This window comes from Sorex fumeus, unplaced genomic scaffold (assembly GCF_029834395.1).
Source record: "Sorex fumeus unplaced genomic scaffold, SorFum_2.1 ptg000047l, whole genome shotgun sequence".
Lineage (NCBI taxonomy): Eukaryota > Metazoa > Chordata > Mammalia > Eulipotyphla > Soricidae > Sorex > Sorex fumeus.
In genome coordinates this window covers 11,765,163-11,786,458 of record NW_026606104.1, presented here as the reverse complement: position 1 = coordinate 11,786,458, position 21,296 = coordinate 11,765,163, and the positions used below count along the sequence as shown (strand labels likewise).

The 21,296-nt window shown below is 37.9% G+C and overlaps 1 protein-coding gene and 1 pseudogene across 1 annotated transcript in view; both read right to left on the bottom strand.

Moving 5' to 3' along the window:
* The window catches only part of LOC130031645 (guanylate-binding protein 6-like), a 27,973-nt gene extending 15,757 nt beyond the window's left edge, over positions 1–12,216 (bottom strand). The window contains exons 1-5 of the mRNA XM_056123056.1: positions 12,114–12,216; positions 8,844–9,038; positions 7,982–8,109; positions 1,945–2,054; positions 1,552–1,748 (exon numbers count right to left, since the gene is read on the bottom strand). Of these exons, the coding sequence (XP_055979031.1) occupies positions 1,552–1,748; positions 1,945–2,054; positions 7,982–8,109; positions 8,844–9,033 (625 nt within the window). The 5' untranslated portion in view covers positions 9,034–9,038; positions 12,114–12,216. The remainder of the gene's footprint in view (positions 1–1,551; positions 1,749–1,944; positions 2,055–7,981; positions 8,110–8,843; positions 9,039–12,113) is intronic.
* LOC130031494 (guanylate-binding protein 6-like) overlaps positions 11,421–21,296 on the bottom strand; it is a 27,048-nt pseudogene continuing 17,172 nt past the window's right edge.

Below are 21,296 nucleotides of genomic sequence, written 5' to 3'. Positions count from 1 at the left end.
TTTTTTTTGTATCTTGCCATCTCTATGTTTATAACTCCTTGAACATAGACATCCAACATTTCTTTATACACATAATACTTACCAGCAAAAAACTACAAAAAGAAATTGGGGAGATATCTGATTCCAGTAAAATAAAACTAAGATTGGCATTCCAAACCTCAACATGGTAGGTTAGTTTGTCAAGTACATGCTGAAAATTTGATTTGACCAATGGCTTAAAGAAATAAAAAGTCAAAAGTAACTTTTAGTCTAATTGATTCTATGAGAATTAATTTGGTCCCAAAAATAAGAACACAAGTGATGGATACTGTAGCAATATTCTGAATATTAGTAAAAACATACTAGTTATTTCAGAAAAATTAGTTTGATGCGAAAACAAATAAATAGAATGTAATTTTTCAGAAAATCTCCATAAGGATAAATGTCTCCAAAATGTCACTTTACCTCTATGAGGTAAAGAAATAGAGGTCACTTGACAGTGTTGCTCTTCTGTTAATTGATTTTAATAAATGTCTTGAGAAAAAGGATAAATAAAACTGTTAAAACAATATACAGAAATCAGAATTGAAATAAAGGCTTGATGAAATATAACCCATTAAATAAAGGAATTTATTAATTTAATAATTGGGCTACTTATTTTATTCTAGTTTTATGTGGCTTTAAATGTATTAATAAATTCATTGCATTAAATATTTCAATAGAACCTAAGTATATTTCTTATCTGTTAAGAACAGCATTGCTCAATATTTGTGAAAAGAAGCACATGACACTGCAAATATAAGGATGGGCAATGGTACAGGAGGTAGGGTGCAAGCCTTGCATGCATTCTGCTTGGGTTTGATACCTGCCATCCCACATGGATTCTTGAACCCAATAGGAATGATCTATCAGTGCAGAGCTAGGAGTAAGCTGAGAGCACCACTGGGTGTGGCCCAAAAACCAAAAAGAAAAAGTATAAGGAATACTATATTATCAGAAATATTAAAAATATATATCTTGCATATATTTTTACAGTATAAACTTATTTTGAAAATGATTCCATGTCAACATTAAAATTTTATTTTTATCATTGAGAAAAATATGTGTACAAACTTTTTTGACTTGGAGGTTTATTTTAATGCCTGACAATATTTTGGTCAGTGTTCTTCCTCAAGAAAGGCAGGTAAAAAAGTGTTAGGTCTTTAGAAACATTAGTACTCATTGTTAGCAAAATATCAAATTTTAAAGTGTATAAAACACTAGTTTTTAGTTGTCTTAAACTTTATAATTTTATCTGTTTTGCCTTTGGGGGAAGGCCTGGGGGTTGGTTTGAACCACACTTGGCAGTGCTCAGAAATCACTCCTGATAGGGTTTGGAGGACCATATGAAATGCATGAAATTAAACCCAAGATGATCTATTTTGTTCTCTTCCATGAACTTAGTCCATGTCCCTAGAGTTTCTTCATAAAATTCAATCTAGTCTCAAATATAAACGCTAATCCAGAAAAGACAGAGTTAAGTAGCTCCCACACTCTATTGAGCCATCCAATTCCCAAGCCATGAACTCTTACTTTTACTCAGTTTCAAGGCATTTTCCAGGTACTCATCTTCTGTGACAAGGTGACCATCTATTTTCAGCTCCAGTGTGAAATCACGGACAGTCCAGATAAAGTCTGGAAAGAAACCCACAAATTCTGCAGAATCTTTTACTCCATCAGGGCAAGGAGAAGACCTTGTCTTAATGAATTCTGTGAGCTCTGTCACATAACTAGGACTTAGTTCAGGAAAAGAAAATTGCATCTACAACCCACACGTTTTTCTAATAAAAAAAGATTATCAATGTTCCTTTGGCCAGAGTCCCCTCTTACCACCTTTCTTGTCCCAGGGACAAGGAAGGACAAACTGATTCTGTCTCCATTCAAACAACACAAGGACACTTGGGGGTTTGGTTTTTGGAAGGATACTGCAGCTGCTCCAGGGCCTGGTGATTGATTGTGCCAATGCTATTGTAGACAAAGCTGCTGCACAGAAGTATAGCCAAGGAAAAGATCCACGAGTCGTTCTTAGGGTCACTCTGGGATAGAAGTTTGAAAAAAAGGGTAGCAACTTACTTTTTTGGAAACTGAATCACATTATCAACCATTCATTCATTTATTTATACTTGAATTAACCCACTCTTCATGCAAATAAATAGGTGTGAAGAGAAACATAAATGAAGGTATCAAACGCAATAAGTATAAGAAATGTCCTGTCATTTTAATACTTTCATAAATAAACTACTTTAAACATCATAAATTTTTCTTTTTTCAATTGGATAGAAATGTAATAGGGCCGGAGAAACAGTATAGTAGGTAGGGAAATTTTCTTATATATGGTTGACCCAGGTTTGATCCTTTGCATTCCATATGGTCTCCTAAGCCTGCTAGGTGTGATCCCTGTGCACAGAGGCAGGGAGTATGCTATACACATTGCCTAAAACCAAAATAACAAACAAGCACAAATCATAATATACATATAGAAAAGAATATATATGGTGTATAATTAGTTATTTAAGAATGAGTCTCAGAACATCCTCATTGTACACATATTTAGTTACCATCATGTATGTAAAATATACCAAAGAAGGCAAAACTAGATATTCAATTTATATTAAACATATATATGTGTGTGTGTGTATATATATACATATATTTTTTTTCCAGGAGAGTACGTGATGTTTCCCAGGGATTTTAGACTCCAGATAGTGAAGATAAAATAACATTTTCAAGAAATCGATGTCAAAGCAATTACTAGAATCCATAAGATATTGATAAGACAAATATCCACAAAAAAATGACAATTTCAATAATGATTTTCCCATAGGAATGGATACAAGCTGCAGGACCTCTAACTTTAAAATAAATTAAAATGGAGTCTGGAGAGAGAGCACAATGGATGAGACACTTGCCTTCCATGCAGCCAACCTGGGTTTAATCCCCATCATGGCATAGGGTCTCCCCCAAGACCCTCCGTGAGTGATTCCTGAGTGCAGAACCATGAACAAGCCTTGAGCACAACTGGTATAATCTAAGAGTTTTATAAAAATTAATTTAAATGTCATCAATAAGAACAATTCTTGACCTGAGATTACAGGGATAAACTACATGGCTTTCCTTATATGACCTTGGCTTAATCTCTGGAACTGTGCGTCTGGCTCTACCCCTGGTATTACCTGGTATGAGGTTCTCAGGGAAGATTAGGTGAACAACTGGGGTCCAAGGATAAGTCCCTGAGACTTGATTCAAGGGAAGAGCTGTAGGTGGCCCCTTCCCTGACAGGGCCCTCTTCATTTCCCATCAATGACTCCTCCCTCCCTCCTCAGACAGCCAGCTGCAACACCCAGCTGCTTTGTCTAACTTCTGGGACCATTGAGCAAGCTAATTTCCAGGCAGCCAGGGAGAGTGAAGATCCAGAATACTGGTTTTGGGATTGTGTGGGAGTCTCCCCCAAAAGGTGTTCATCTATTGTTATTCCTTTACTCTTAAGGTATATAAACCTAAGCCTGATTGCAATAAAGTGAGTCTTCTCTCTGTAGAGGCTCCCAAAGCTGTTGGTTATCTTTGTTTTGTCTTTGTATTATTATTTCATACAGCTCAGCATAATCATCCTCCTGTCCTTCTTCCCTGTCCTGTGAGTAATAGGTAGGCTGGGTGGACTGCCATGTCCGGCTCTCTTACTGGATCCCCGGACCCAACTAGTCAGAACAACAACGCAGTGTAGTTCTAAAGATTCCTGGAACTGCCAAGTGCTGAACTGAAGGCACTCAAGCACATTCGGGGTGGTCCTCAACATCACAGAGTTTGAACAGCACCATCTCATTAGTCCCTCAATCCTTTGCATAGGAGGTAAAGGACCTGTACAAAGAAAACTACAAAACGCTACTTCAGGAAATAAAAGAGGACATGAGAAAAAGGAAAGATATCCCCTGCTCATGGGTCGGGAGAGTTAACATTGTCAAAATGGCAATACTTCCCAAAGCATTGTACAAATTCAATATAATCCCTATAAGGATACCCATGACAGTCTTCAAAGAAATGGAGCAAACACTCCTGAGATTCATAGAACAATAAGCCCCCACGAATAGCTAAAGCAATTCTTGGGAAAAAGAAAATGGGAGGAATCAACCTCCCGAACTTCAAACTCTACTACAAAGCAGTAATAATTAAAACAGCATGGTACTGGAACAAAGGCAGAGCTGCAGACCAATGGAACAGGGTTGAATACACTGACATCTCCCCTCAATCATATGATCATCTAATCGTTGATAAAGGTGCAAGAAATGTGAAGTGGATTAAGGAAAGCCTCTTTAACAAATGGTGCTGGCAAAACTGTATGGCTACATGCAAAAAAATGGGCTCAGAACTCTACCTAACACCATGTACAAAAGTAAGACCAAAATGGATTAAAGACCTCAACATCAGACCAGAAACCATAACATACACTGAAGACAAAGTTGGCAAAACCCTCCATGACATTGAAGCTAATGGTATCCTCAAAAATGTCACACCACTGGCCGAGCAAGTGAAAACAGAGATAGATAAATGGGACTATCTTAAACTAAGAAGCTTCTGCACCTCCAAAGAAACAGTGACCAAAATACAAAGACAGTCTACAGAATGGGAAAGGATATTCGCGAATACACATCTGACAAGGAGTTGATATCAAGGATATATAAAATACTGGTTGAACTTCACAAGAAGAAAACATCCAACCCCATAAAAAATGGGGCAATGAAATGAACAGAAACTTTCTCAAAGAAGAAATCTGAATGGCAAAAAAGCACATGAGAAAATTCTCTACATCATTAATAATCAGGGAGATGCAGATCAAAACCACAATGAGATACCATCTCACACCTCAGAGACTGGCCCACATCCAAAAGAACAAAAGCAACCATTGCTGGCACGGATGTAGAGAGAAAGGGACACTCCTTCACTGTTAATGGGAATGCCAACTGGTTCAGCCCTTTTGGAAAACAGTATGGGCCATTCTCAAGAAATTAGAAATTGAGCTCCCATTTGACCCAGCAATACCACTCCTGGGAATATATCCCAGAGAGGCAAAAATGTATAGTCGAAGTGACATCTACACTTGTTTGTTCATTGCAGCACTCTTTACAATAGCCAGAATGTGGAAAAAACCTGAATGCCCAAGAACAGATGACTGGTTAAAGAAACTTTGGTACATCTACACAATGGAGTACTATGTAGCTGTTAGAAAAGATGAAGTCATGAATTTTACATACAAGTGGTACAACATGGAAAGTATCATGCTAAGCGAAATGAGTCAGAAAGAGAGGGATAGACAGAAAAATATTGCATTCATCTGGGGGACATAAAGTAACAAAATAGGAGATTAATACCCAAGAATAGCCGAGATCAGTACCATGAGGATTACTCCATGGCTTAGAGGCCAGCCGGACACTCTAGGGGAAAGGGCAGCTCAGATAGAGAAGGAAGCACCAAATAAAGGGTGTTTGGAGGATCCTCCCAGGAGGGGAGATACATGTTGAAAGTAGACTATGGACTGACCATGATTGCCACTCAATTCCTCTTTTGCATACCACAACACCCAAAAGGAGAGAGAAACAAAAGGGAATACCCTGCCACAGAGGCAGGGTGGGATGGTGGGGATGAAAAAAATAAAGGACACCAATTAGTTGATAATCACTCAAAGGGTCCCCTGCTTTTCCTGAGCATTGCTTCGGAGAACCAAATAGACAGACAAATAAAATAAAGCAGATCTCTAAGAGTTTGAAAAAGAATATCTGAGGTTAAATTTTTTTTAATTTTTATTTTTTGCTTTTTGGGCTGGAGTGATAACACAGCAGGTAGGATATTTGCCTTGCATGGCACCGACCCAGGTTCTATTCCTCTGTCCCTCTCAGAGAGCCCGGCAAGCTACCAAGAGTATCATGTCCTCATAGCAAAGCCTGGAAAGCTACCCATGATGTATTCGATATGCCAAAAAAAGTAACAACAAATCTCACAACGGAGATGTTACTGGTGCCTGCTCGAGCAAATTGATGAACCATGGGATGACAGAGCTACAGTGCTACAGTGCTTTCTGGGTCACACTGGCAATGCTCAGGGGTTACTCCTGTCTCTGTACTCAGGAATTACTCATGGCACTACTCAGTGGACCATATGGCATGGCAGAGACTGGCCGCATGCAAAGCAAACATTCTACCCATTGTGCTATCACTCCATCCCTAGTTATTTAAAGTCTTGAGCAGAGTGTTCAAGAATGAGTAGGTGGTAGATGGAAAGAAATGAAGGTGATGCAGCAGATACAAAGATCAACAGAAACAAAATTAAAAATGTTAACACATGGGGAAATTTACAATAAAAGTTATTAAATTTGATTTGAGCAGAGGAAAGGTACTGAAGTGAAAGTTGGATATTGAAAACTAGCCTAAATTGTTCAAATCAAATTTGTTTGTATAAATAATAACTTAATCCAGAAATCTATTATATGTATAATGTGAACAGTGCCTTAGACAAATAAACAAGTAAAATTTATGTCTATAAGATTCTATGTGAGAAGCTGTGAGGGGTTAAAAATGGGGACAGTCTATTCATTAGTTATCTGTTCTACTAGTTATCACTTGATATAGGAAATAGAATTATAAGAAACTAAATTATTCAGTCAAAATCGCTGTTAGTGTTTGATATATGACTTTAATATATATAATTTCTAAATTTTGTACAGAAATGTAAAAAAAATGAAGTTTCAAATACTATTTTTATGTCTCAAAGTTAAAAAGAATACAAATGAATCATTTCATCTTGAATAAAAAGCTAAATTGACAACTGTCCATTATAACAATTGTAATACAAACTATGATTTTATAAAACCAACACTTCCAAATAGGACTCAAAAATCTTTGAGAATTCCCCATGAGTTCATAAGAAACATAAGCACAACCCATAACACCCACCCTAAAATTCACATTTTATCTCATAAATAGTAGGTGAATAAGAAATCTTTCTCCACCTGTAGTCTGACCTACTCTTTCCTTCCTTCCAAGCACTCTTATGCTCTCTGTCCATGGTGGAAACTCTGTCTGTATGACCACCTTTTAGACATAAAGTGCTTCTTCTTCCAGGTGTTAGAGTGCTACTGGGAGTCAGCCCACAGAAGTTGTTATTCTTAACTATGAAGGCATCCATCAGTGAGTTATCAGAACTTTTCTCATCTCAGGATAACTCAAATAGTACATTTCGGTCAGAAAGTTACCACAACATTGACAAAAGTAGGGTTGAATAGCCAGTAGAACTTCCTCTTACCAATTGCCCCCTTTTTCATTAACATTTCATTAATTCTGATTACATGCATCTAAGATAGAGAAACTGTGCTTCAGGAAAGGAATTTGATTTGGGTTATTCTGTACGTATGTATCTATCTATCGTACTATCTATCTATCTATAGATAGATTCAAAGCCCAGAATTCCAATGTTCATCACTGTCACTGTCACTGTCACTTTCCTCCCGTTGTTCATCGATTTGCTCAAGCAGGCCCAGTAACGTCTCCACTGTAACAATTGTTACTGTGTTTGGCATATCGAATACATCACAGGTAGCTTGCCAGGCTTTGCCCTGCAGGCGAGATACTCTTGGTAGCTTTCCGGGCCCTACGAGAGGGGCAGAGGAATCAAACTCGGGTCGGCCATGTTGGCCACTTGCAAGGCAAACCCTACCTGCTGTGCTGTCGCTCCAGCCCAATTATTATCACTGACCAAATTTAATAAATATTTCATTCATTTTCAATGAAAAATAATTTTGAACTTACTATAACAACTTATCTTGTCTTCCCTAGAAGAGAGATTCAACTTAACCAAAATTTATTTTTTATAATAGCTGAGTTTCAGAAGTCTAAAGATAGATCACAGCATTAAATTAAGAATCCTGAAGTGATAATAATAAAAATGAAAAGAAAATATCTGTGACTTTCTGCCATACCTTTTCCACATCTCCCAAGCCTTCAGTGTCCAGTAGGATGAGAACTTGATTGGGTTTTAAGGGGTGGGGAAGGCACCACATCCAGATACCCTTGGTTTTAGATTGCACTGTTGAGCCTAGAGGAAAACCTACAAGGTGAGAGGTAAAAGTAAAACATGGTAACAGCAAATCATCTATGTAACCAGAGAACACCAAAACATTAGCTTAGAATTCTATATAAATACCTCAGCATGCTGGATGGTGTTTTCTTGATTTACTCAAAAACGAACATCATTATGCAAGTTATTTTCCCAAGAGAAAAGTTTAACTTTGAGGATGATGCTAGACAAGAACTCACACTAAAGCCAAAATGTATCAATGATCAGACAAAATGTAAGATGGTGATAACCATTACAAGAGTATACTAAATGAATGGTGTGTATTAAAGCCAATGAAAGACAGACTAAAGAGAGCATCTGGAATGAAAAAAGAGAAAAGGAAGTTTACATCACATATGTATTGGTGGGAGTATTTCACAAAAAGGGAGAATACGTTTTAAGAGAAGGCATATGTATGTATATTGCTATGCTTATATATACATATGCATACAATTGGAAGAGCTTGGAGCCTGAGCAGGTGGAGGTTGAAATTTCAGTAATTGAGGAGACATTTTCCTTGTTGAGAGTAAAGCTAAAGTGGGTAAGAAATTATGTTCAATTAAACATTGAAAATTGTAGTTGAAATGTTCTTATTGGGAGGAACAAGTTTCTTCTTTTATGTGACAAAGGATGAAAATGTAAAAGTATACATATATATGTTTGTATGTATATATACATATATATGAAAAAGAAGCAATTATTTCATAACTCAGTATACTACTCACCATGGTTTTTTCCTGCAAGACAGTTCATCAGATAGGATTTGCCTGTACGATATGGCCCTACAATGGCCACCACCACCACTGGCTGAGAAATCTTCTGTAGAATCTCTAGAGCTTCCCGGTTCACTGACAATTTTTCATTCTTGTTTTCCACCAGACAAATGGGGGTCATCATGTTGGGTCCAGATGCCATGAAAACTGTAAAACAAGAAAAGCCTCCAGTAGATCAAAGAGTAAAATGGAATTCTCTGTATTTTGTTATCGAATGACACATCGTTACGACTAGGTCAGAATTTCTTTCAGATAAAATATAAACTTAACTTTACAGATTGTAAGAGGAATTTTAAATCATTCCTCCCCAATTTGATGGTGTTTGTAATGCTGTAGTTATGTTTACACCCCAAAGCCACCATCCAGTTATACATTTTACTCCAGATATAAAAACCCCTTAAAAATTCTGGGCTTTCTGGAGTGAATGTGGTTGCACAACATCTCAATCTCTACAACATTAATAAAGCAGTAGTAGCACACCAGACTGAGTGGGATGTACCATAGAAGACAATCAATCTCGATTAACAAAACATAAATATAAAAAGCTTCACCTGTAATTTCTTAATATTCTCTCATAGAAGAATTTAATGGATCCATGGTGAGATATAACAATTTACACTAATTTTCTTCCAAGGAAAATTTTTGAATCATTCTGTTAGCAAAATTATTGATAACAAGTAATATAAAATAAAGTATTGAAGGCCTGCTATGAGGGCAAGTTTAAGGGGCAGTTGGAAAAATTGGAGACAATGATGGAGGGCAGGCATAATTGTAATGGAATTGATGCTGGAATATTGAATTCTTGTAACAAACTGTCACGAACTACTTTGTTTATATAACCACAGTGTTCATGTAAAGTTCTGGGGAAATTTTTGCATATATAGTTTTGACTCTTTCATGTAAATTATAAAATATATTAATATAGAATTTCTTTAAAAGTTTTATTATCACAGGTGAGGCATGATTATTACCACAATGAGATCCAAGTATAAGATAAACTTTAATGTAATGTATTTTAGATTCTAGAATTGAAAATTTATATATATAAATAAGAATAGGCATTTTATTATATTGCATTAAATGGTGTTAATTTTCTTATTTACATAGGTCTAAATCATATAGTTATCACAAACTGTCTTTTACTCATTTATTTTCTGATCATTATGTTCACTATTTCTTAAAATTTTGTTGGGATAAGCAGTAAACGATATAAAGTAAATTTGTTATGTGCCTAAGGGGGAATTTTGGAATTAGCATGGAAACTGGGGATATTGGTGGAGGGAAGGTCACACCAATGGTGTTGGAACACAAAATGTCTAAAATGACTGTATGATGAACTACTTTGTAAATCACGGTGACTTTAATAAAAATTAATTTTAAAAAATTAATTTTAATCAATGAATTTTCTCCAATATTATTGGTAAAATTCAATTAATAGTTATTATACATTGAAGTCTTATAACTTACTGCATCCTTTGATAGATATACAAATTACTAGACTCACTGATACTTATAAGGGCCTGCAGGATGTGAATGATTATGAACATTCTTCTTAAAATGACTTGAGAAGGACAGTAGATACAAAGGCCAGGAGGATTGCCCCATAGCTGGAAGCCTGCCTCATGAGCAGAGGGGAGAAGGCAGATGGAATAGAGAAGGGATCACTAAGAAAATGATGACTGGAGGAATCAGTCAGGATGGGAGATTTATGCCAAAAGTAGATAATGGACCAAACACGATGACCTCTCAGTGTCTGTATTGCAAACCATTATGCCCAAAAGTAGAGAGAGTATGGGGAACATTGTCTGCAATGGAGGCAGGAGGAGGGTGGGGAAGGGGGGTATACTGGGAGATTGGTGGTGGGGACTGTGCACTGGTGGAGGGATGGGTATGCAATCATTGTGTGATTGTAACCCAAACATGAAAGCTTGTAACTTTCTCATGGTGATTCAATAAAATTTTAAAAATTAAAATAAAAAATAAATAAAAAAATAAAATGACTCGTGAATAAGTCATTGAGTCTAGATTTAATACTAGACAATGGGGGATATGTCAGAATACGAATTTCTAAACTCCTTTTTCCCTAAGCCAATACAAAAAACAAATAAAATATGTCTAGGACAAACTTTGAATGGCACTCCAAAGACATTCAAATATCAGAAGCAAACAAGAAAAGTACAATTTTAATATCACATACAAAAAAGAATAAAATTCGGTGGAGCAAGTGATTGTGGTGCTCACACCACTCCCCATTGTTTTCATGTAAAGAAGGATGAAACCCAGTTTCTAATTCCTTTCTCGTATTCAGAGAAAACAGAAAAGTCTTTACAACAATATTGTGACTTATTTGGGAGCTACCTCAGTAACTCTTTGTACTACTGTACATAAATCCTAAAGAACAGCATATGAGAGGGATACAATAAAATACACTGAATTTCAAATGAAAGTCTCACACAAAAAAGAACTAGCTTTTTAGTTTGATGTTCTGAGACTCATCCCAAAGAATTATTCAACTCAAATTTTCTATGTTTAATAATTTGTTTCAACTGACTCCAGTCCACACTAAAGCAAAACAGAAAATAAGAGAGTGAGTCATGGGGGTGAGGGATGGAGACGGGCAGTGAGCTTTCTGACTAGGGTTTTTTGTTTTTGTTGTTGCTTTGGGGCTATACTAGTTGTACTCAGGATTTACTCCAATTTCTGCACTCATGGGCCATATCTGGTGAGCTCCAACTAATTATTTTTAACAAGTAGAAATCAGCAACACAGGGGCTAAACTTGTTTCTACAGATTTATCCATTCTCACTTAAATCTTTCTTAAACAACTAATAGAATGTTTTCTTTATCCATGTAGATATCTCATGAGCCCTTCAATGCTCTGGATGAACCTTGTCTTGTTCTATGCGCATCCCAATGAGTTCAGAAGAACTGATAAAGCAAAGCAGCTAAGGGTCTTCCCACTCCTCTAAGTGCTCAGAGGAGCCATGAGAGAGCAGTGGACCCCATTTGAGCACTAAGTGCCTGTCTGTCACTTTGTAGCTGTTCCTTGTACATAGGTAGAAGCTGAGATTACCCAGAACTAAGCACAGCCACAGCCTCCACTAGCTGAACAATCAGCTTCCTGCCTTGCTTCCTTTCCTAGGTCTAATGCTGAATCTGAAATTAAACCTTGAGTTTAATTTTAAGCCCAATTAAGGTCCAAGGTAAGAGAAAATGTCTTACCTGCTCCACTGCACAAGAACTTTCTGTGGTCTCGTGTCCAGTGCTTTGCTTCTTCTCCCTTTTCTCTTTTCCTCCTTCAGGGTTTAAAGCAAACTGGGGTTGATCATTACACTGAAAAAAAGAGTAGAACAAAACTGAAAGTAAAAGTAATTTGTGGGTGTACTTTTTTCTTTTTTTTATTTTTAAGCTGCAGCAGTATATCTTGTACCAGATTTTATTTCTAATGTGAAGCTCCATGTTCGCTAAGATTTAGTTTGGTAAACAGCAAAGTTTAACAGAAGCAGCAGTTTCTGTTCCTTTTTTGAAACCAGTTTTGGTCCTCTGTCTTGTCTGCTTTCTCTTTTTTTATGTTTGTGAATTTTATTATATGTTTATATTTATTATATGATCTATGGATGTTTTTAGGGTTTGTTTCAGCAACATAATTTATGATACTGTTAATGACAGGGGTTTCATTCATATATTACTCTAACACCACATCCTCCACCGGAGTGTCTGGATCCTTCCACCATTTTCTCAGGGTGCCCTACTTGGTAAACTCAGTTCTGTAGACCAGTTCTGAGTTCCTGTTGCCTTGTGGCCATCTGTTATTCCCTTACTATGTTTCTAATTTCCCACATATAGAGAAATCTTCCTCCATCTATCCCTTTCCTTCTGGGTAACTATCATGAAATGTGCCAGTGAATGGATGGAACTAGAAGATATCATGCTAAGTGAGGTCCATCAAAGAGAGAACGACAGAATCTCTTATCTTTTTATGCAGTGCATATGAGCCAAAATTTTTTACATTTAAGAAACTTCATTCAACACTATATTCTGCTCATTAACATGGAAACATTATTTTCAAACAAACATAAACTTGTTATCATGTTCTAAGTCTGGCACTATTAATGCCACCAGATGTTAAAGTTAACCATCTCTAACTCACACAAATAATTCAGATAAATACCAATCCTGAAAAGTTTTTATCCCAGAAAACATTCTAAGTGTGAGATGCGTTAATGCACATTCAAGAGAACTAGTTGATCCATTTAAGGTGAACTGTAACTCCTAAATTTACACCCAAAGGAAATGTGAAATCATGTGCATAGAAAGCATAAGGAAAATGACCCTAAGATCACTGTCTATAGATCCAAGCTGAATTGAACACCAAGTCTTTACCGAATAATTAGCAAAATAGCTGTGGCACAGTTGAATCATGGGGTGCTGATAGTAAATAAAGTAAGCAAATGACAGCTAGACCCAATCCATGAAACTTAAGGAGCTTGTTTACAATCTACTGACTCAGATCCAATCACCTACACCACAAATGGTCCCCCTAGTTCCACCAGGAGTCATCCCTGAGCAGAGAGCAAGGAGTAAGCGCTGAGCTCCACCCAGGTTGGCACAGAAAAACAACAGGACAAACATAGCTTGAAAAAAATTCTTTACTAATTGCATAAGTGGTTTTGAAAGTGAAAGTAGATTGGGGTTTCAAAAAATTTAAACTCATTCTGGGAAAACAGCTGACTGTTCTTCTAAATTTTTTTTGATTTGGTCAGGCACCAAAAATACTCCAGGGACAAGAGAATGTTAAAGGGACCATGAAATGAATTTAAAAGCTCTTTCCTTCAAGCCTCCACACATACTTCCAGATAAACTATTTTATTGCATGCAAATAAATTTAGAAATTTAATTTATCACTTATAGAGTTTGAATGGCTAAAAATACTTTTGATTGTTGTGTGATAAAATGCTGTAAGTATAAATACTCTAAAATCACCAGTTTTTCTAGGACACTAAAAGTATCAAAGGGTTCTTTGTTTAGTTCTTGTATCTTTTATGAATTTTCAACAAAAATATGCATGCACATTTGTATATATATCCCGCAGAAGAAAAAATTCCTTGAATTAATATTTTCTATGTAACTTTTGTGTATCAAGCTTTGCAAGCAATCAAACATTTGTTAGACAAGTTCTTGCTTAGCACTAATTCCATCCAAAGCTTTTTAACATATTTGGACTCCACAGTGCAGTTAAGCTATTCACGTTGAGTTATCCAGAGAGGGAAACTTGTTTAGAATAAATGATTCAGTAATTTTATTGGCCTCCGAGGCTAGCATGATATCTGAGCATTTTATATACTTGCAGAAATATGAAATGATGTCTTATTTCTGTATTTTCATAGTAGCTTTGGCAACAAGGCTACAACAGCGTTAGTATTTATGTTTCTGATGTACAAAGTTACACCTCCTCAACACCACCCAGCTGTCCTCAACCCTTCTACCACTTTGTGTCTCCTTTTATTTTATCCACATAGCAATGTAAATATATAATTTCTTTATCTATATTTATGAAAATTTTTAAATATATAGCTTATATTCTTTAATTAACAACCAAGGCATTCTTTTCATTCTCTTTGGACATCAATGCAGAGTTTTCTCAAACTGCAAAAGCAAAAAGTAGATTTACTATTTAATCTTACATTTCTTGCCAAATCATATAAAAGCACTAATTGAAAAGGACATATTTTCATTGCACTGTTACATGCAATAGCCAATAGCTGTGCAAAACTCAATATTCCAGCAACAGATAAGTGGATAAAACAGATGTGGTCTCTCTACACCATGGTATATTACTCAGTCACGAGAAATCAATAAACATCACAGCAACATGGAGGGAACTTACACAGACTATGCATAATACTTCAGAAAGAGGGAAAGAAATTCTGGATGATATTTCTCATATATGAGAAACAAAGACAATGGAATTCCTAGGAAGTAATAAACCAATAGGACCAAAGCTGCAAACATAGGAACCAAGGCTGTATAAGACCCTCACCTGGCACCAGCAACAGACACAGAGAAAATTGGAACCGCCTCTGGAAGAAGCTCAATCAGGAACAAAAGGCCACGAAAAATATTCCCAAGAAGGCCGTCTTCCACTCCCAACACAACCCCCTTGGCAACCACTCTAGCAAAGGACCCTCACCTAGCTCGAAGCCTCACACGGGGAAGCTTGAGAAACCCTATAAAAGCCACCTTGAACAAAGGAAGCACATGCACATGCTGCCCAAGCCTATATGCTACTTGTGCCCACTTGGCCAAGCATATGTGGCACCATCATCTCCCCTCTTGAGATCTGTACTTCCATACTTTCCTATCCAATGCCGGGGTGTATGTAGATTCTTCCTGCCTGAGGGAAAGCCCATATTCTCTCTTTTTGTTCTCTCTTCCCTTTCTGAAAGTTCTTCCCATTCTTAAAGCTCTCCAAATAACAATTGTTGTACTTCACTGCTCATCTACTCCTGAGGTTCTTTTCTGTAAGGAGGGACAAGAACCTAGTAACCCTGGTAAGGCCTAGGACTGATTCTGTGCAGGGGCTCATCACAGACTTTACAAGTTCTAGCGTTCCAGTTGGTCGTTGGTGGCAGAAGTGGACTGGGATAAAAATGACCATCTCTCTACTAGAACAAAGGCAGAACTGCAGACCAATGGAACAGGGTTGAATACACTGACATCTCTCCTCAATCATATGCTCATCTAATCTTTGATAAAGGTGCAAGTAATGTGAAGTGGAGTAAGGAAAGCCTCTTTAATAAATTGTGTTGGCATCACTGGACGGCTACATGCAAAAAAATAGGCTCAGAACTCTGCCTAACACCATGTACAAAAGTAAGATCAAAATGGATTAAAGACCTCAACATCAGACCAGAAACCATAAGGTACATTGAAGATAAAGTTGGCAAAACCCTCCATGACATTGAAGCTAATGGTATCTTCAAAGATGCCACGCCACTGGCCGAGCAAGTGAAAACAGAGATAGATAAATGGGACTATCTTAAACTAAGAAGCTTCTGCACCTCCAAAGAAACAGTGACCAAAATACAAAGACAGTCTACAGAATGGGAAAGGATATTCACCGAATACACATCTGACAAGGGGTTGATATCCAGGATATACAAAATACTGGTTAAACGCCACAAGAAGAAAACATCCAACCCCATCCAAAAATGGGGCAATGAAATGAACAGAAACTTTCTCAAAGAAGAAATCCGAATGGCAAAAAAGCACATGAGAAAATGCTCTACATCATTAATCATCAGGGAGATGCAGATCAAAACCACAATGAGATACCATCTCACACCTCAGAGACTGGCCCAAATTCAAAAGAACAAAAGCAACCGATGCTGGCGTGGATGTGGCGAGAAAGGGACACTCCTTCACTGTTGGTGGGAATGTCCACTGGTTCAGCCCTTCTGGAAAACAGTATGGACGATTCTCAAAAAATTAGAAATTGAGCTCCCATTTGACCCAGCAATACCACTCCTGGGAATATATCCCAGAGAGGCAAAAATGTATAGTCGAAGTGACATCTGCACTTGTTTGTTCATTGCAGCCCTCTTTACAATAGCCAGAAACTGGAAGAAACCTGAATGCCCAAGAACAGATGACTGGTTAAAGAAACTTTGGTACATCTACACAATGGAGTACTATGTAGCTCTTAGAAAAGATGAAGTCATGAAATTTACATACAAGTGGTACAATATGGAAAGTATCATGCTAAGCGAAATGAGTCAGAAAGAGAGGGATAGACATAGAAAGATTGCATTCATCTGGGGGATATAAAGTAACAAAGTATGAGATTAATACCCAAGAATAGCTGAGATCAGCACCAGGAGGATTACTCCATAACTTAGAGGCCAGCCGGGTATCCTAGAGGAAAGGGCTATTCAGATAGAGAAGGGAGCACCAAATAAAGGATGTTTGGAGGATCCTCCCAGGAGGGGAGATGCATGTCGAAAGTAGACTATGGACTGAACATGTTTGCCACTCAATGCCTCTTTTGCAGACCACAACACCCAAAAGGAGAGAGAGAACACAGGGGATTGCCCTGCCACAGAGACGGGGGGATGGGGGGATGGGGGTGGGAGGGATATTATCCATGGTGGTGGAAAATGGGCACTGGTGGAGGGATGGGTATCTGATCATTGTATAATTGAAACCAAAGCACAAAAAATTGTAAATCTACAACTTTAAAAAAAATAAAATAAAATAAAGGGGGAAAAAAAATCAAAGTAACTAGAATATGAGAAATAAATTTTTGTAAAAAAAAAAAAAAAAAAAAAAATGACCATCTCTCTCCTCTCTGCCTTACATAAGAGACCATGGACCCACCGAATTCAGTTTCTTGTTATCTACATCTGCCAAAACTTATGCTTTCCACTTTTTTTGGCTATAGGTCACTCACAATTGTGAGGTAATATCTCACTGTACTTTGGTTTGAATTTCACTAACAGTAAGTGGTACTGAAGACTTTTTCATTTGGTTATGGGCCACCTACATGCCTTCGTGGAAAAGGGTCTACACTATTTCTCCAGGCCCTAAACAATGATTTCTTTAGTAAACTTAATCAAATCTGAACTATATTATGGATCTGCTATGAAATACATTCAGAGTGTGTATTTTGTTTGTTGGTGTGAAGTTTAATAAGTTCATCAGGTTGTTCTGAATGCAAATAGATGACTTTCAAAAGGTAAATGTAAAAAAGTGAAAAATGAATACAATTGGTAGTCTGATGAGACAATCTTTCTATACTTCATATTCTTCTCCCTTCACTGTATCACTGTCATCCCATTCATCATCGATTTGCTCAAGGGGGCTTGGTAACATCTCCATTCATCCTAGCCCTGAGATTTTAGCAGCCTCTCTTTACTTGTCTTTTCCAACAGTGCCACATTGGAGGCTCTTTCAGGGTCAGGGGAATCATTGTTACTGTTTTTGGCATATCTAATACTCCACAGGAGCTTTCCAGGCTCTGCCATGCGGTCAGGATACTCTTGGTAGCTTGCCAGGTTCTCCAAGTGGGAGAATTAGACAATCAGCTGTCGAGAGGCCTTGAATGCAGCCACACACTTCCAGGAGCTCTATTTTATAGTCTCTGGATCTTGACCCTTGAGGGATTACACGGCCCGGAGGCAGTTTGTGGGTGTGACTGCCTACCTACTGGAAGATGGGTGATGTGGGTGGAGGAGGCCCAGTCCTAACTGAGCAGGTTTTGGCTGTAGCTGGTTCCAGAGAGGTCTTCAGCTGCCAGGGTTCTGCTCAGGGCAGGGAGAGAAACTCAACCCGCCCACCTCCAAGGGGCCCTGGTGAAGACAGCCTGATTCGCGGGCTTTATCACCTTTATATTCTTCATCGTTCTTTGGCATTTGACAGTTCTACTATAATGTGTCTTCTGTTGGTCTCTTTCCATTTAGATTATCTGGTACTCTGGTTAGCCTCACAAAGGTACTCTTCTTCAGCCTCTCTACTTTGGACATCTTCTCTGCTATTGTTTCTCCCAATAAGATCTCTGCTTATCTTTGAATAAACTTCAGTCTGATCCTCCACTTTGCACATTTTAGGGCATCTATTTTACTTTTATTGCCTGTTCAATGTAGTTTAATAGCTCTCTTAATGTCTCTTCTCTGTTTTACATATGATTTCTCATCCTCTTCCTTGTAAATCTTTTCTAGAGTCCACTTTAAGCTCACTGATTAATTTATCTACCAAGTCTTTTATATTTTGTATACAACTAGTATGTTCTAGACTATGCTTGATGCATCTTTTGTGCTTCTCCCTTCCTAATTCCATATTAGGTTTCTAATTGTAGCTTGAACTTTGTCCTTCTGCCTGTTAATTATATTGCTGAAATAATTTAGTTGCTTTTCTAGTTTACTGGAATGAATCTTTTCTTTAAAATAACTACTTTTATTGTATACCCATTCATTCAGTCATAATGTCTTAGAGTTGTCAGTTTCTTTCTCTTATGCCATATTCCTTTGAAGTTTCAAGTAATATGAAGTCTTATCCCTACTCTTGTGAGCTTGGATCTAATACTCAGCTAGATATTGCCTTTTTGCACACTTAAATGCTCCCAAAGCATTAACAATATCAAAGTAACAACCTTGGACAAGACTGTCTTATCTTCCTCAAATAATACCTAGAAATGACCAATAGTAACAGGGAGACATGACTAAACAAGTGATCATTTCAACGATATAAATCCAAATTATAGTAAGATCACTTTTATGCCTATTAAATGACAATTTAGTCAAGAAGCAATTTAAAAAATCTTGGAAATGTGAATTACCAGAGCATAATGGACAGAAAAAAAGCTGTTCTAATGCAAATATACTTCCTTAGTAAATGAGAGCCTCCTCAAAATAACCTAACCACATATCTTAGGTTACTTGAAAAAGTATATTTTAAAAAAACATTTTGGGGAAGTAAAAGAATCCCAAGTATTGTTTCCATCGAATGCTTTTCATTCTCTTTTTTTTTGTAGTTTTTTTAAAAAAATTTATTTATTTTATTGTATCACCGTAAGAACAGTTACAAAGCTTTCAGGTTTATGTCTCGGTCATACAATGATGAAACACCAATCCCTTCCCCAGTGCACATTTTCCACCACCAAGAACCCCAGTATACCCTCCATCCTACCCCTCCCCCTTCCAGTGTGGCAGATGATTTCCACTTCACTCCCCCTCTTAATTTAATTTAATTTAATTTAATTAATTTAATTACATTAAATAATTTCAACAGAATACCTACCATTATTATTTGGAATTTTTCCCCAAGATTCAGAACTGTCAAGAAGTCATCACTAGATAATTTGTTTTCTATTGCTGATAATGAAGAGCATATGATGGATTTTGGATATATGATATTTTAGTAATTAAGTCCAGAGGAATTTCTGCCAGAAGCCTCTGGGTTCCAGGATTGGTTTGTGTGCCTCTGGGATTATGGCAATTCAGAAGCTGGAGGAGCCGTTTGCAGGTGGCAACTCAGGTTCTTGTTGGAGCAGGGAGAAGGATGGTTCCAGCCCTCATCCTGTGAGGCTCTGTGTGTCTCATCACTGCAGACTGGTATCTCCCAGTCCAATAGGCTCTGAGAGATGGCAGTCACCATGCCACTGAGGAAAAGAAAGAGGAAGGGACAACGTCCTTTTCCCCCTTGAGCGGCATGGGGCCGTAACTTAATTCACAGTCTAGAAGCATGGGTCACAATGAGATATAGTTACAAAGCATTCATGTTTGACATACAGCTATACAATGATCAATCACCCATCCCTCCACCAGTGCAAACTTTGCACCACCAATATTCCCATTACCCCCTCTATTTCCATCTCAGTCCTTACCCTGCCTCAATAGCAGACAATTGCTCAGATATTCTTTCTATAGTTTTGGGCATTCTATTTTGCTTGAATATTCCCACCACCATTCAAGTCTGCCTTCTAGGGGCAGATGTCAGATCATCTATTTTCCATTGCTCACTTTGTATATCAGGAAAGGTCATGCGACTGCATAAGTGACCACACAGTTCAGAGGAATAGTCCTGGGACCCACATACTGGAGTCATGATTGTAGAAGCTCATGGTTGCCGGGATTCCATCTGGAGAAGGCGGGGAGACTGCACCTGCTCCATCTGGGGCACCTTGATGATATCAGCTCAGTTTGGGGTCCAGAGAATTCTCTGGTGTTTTAGTGCCCAACGGGATTCTTCACTGCTGAGTGTGGCAAGATGGCGCCATGGGTGGGTTAAGGGTGTGACTTCTGGAATCAGGGGCAGACTGGGAGCAGGGATGGAACTGCCGAGGTCCAGTGTTCCCAAGCAGTTTGGAGGAATAGTCCTAGGACCCACATACCGGAGCCATGCTTGTTGAAGCTCATGGTCTCTGGGATTCCATCTGGAGAAGGCAGGGAGACTGCACCTGCTCCATCTGGGGCACCCTGGTGATATTGGCTTGGTTTGGGGTCCAGAGCATTCTTAGGTGTTGTGGTGCCCACCCGCCGGGATTATTCAATGCTGAGTGCAGCAAGCCACTTTCCATTCTTTTGCTAAGCTTCATAAGGTACAAAAAATGATAGAAATCATCCTTCCTCATAACAAACAATGCAAAATATATTATTTCAGTTCTGCTTTGGGGCATGTTTTGGGGTAAGGGATGGAAACATCTGAAATATGGTGGTAGGAGGGGGTAATTGTGGTGAGATTGGTGTTTGATTATTAAATGCAATCAAATACTGTGAACTACTTTATAGCACTGTAGCACTGTCCTCCTGTTGTTCAACAATTTCCTCTAGTGGGCCCAGTAATGTCTCCTTTGTGAAACTTGTTGTTACTGTGTTTGGCATATTGAATATGTCATGTGGGGAGCTTGCC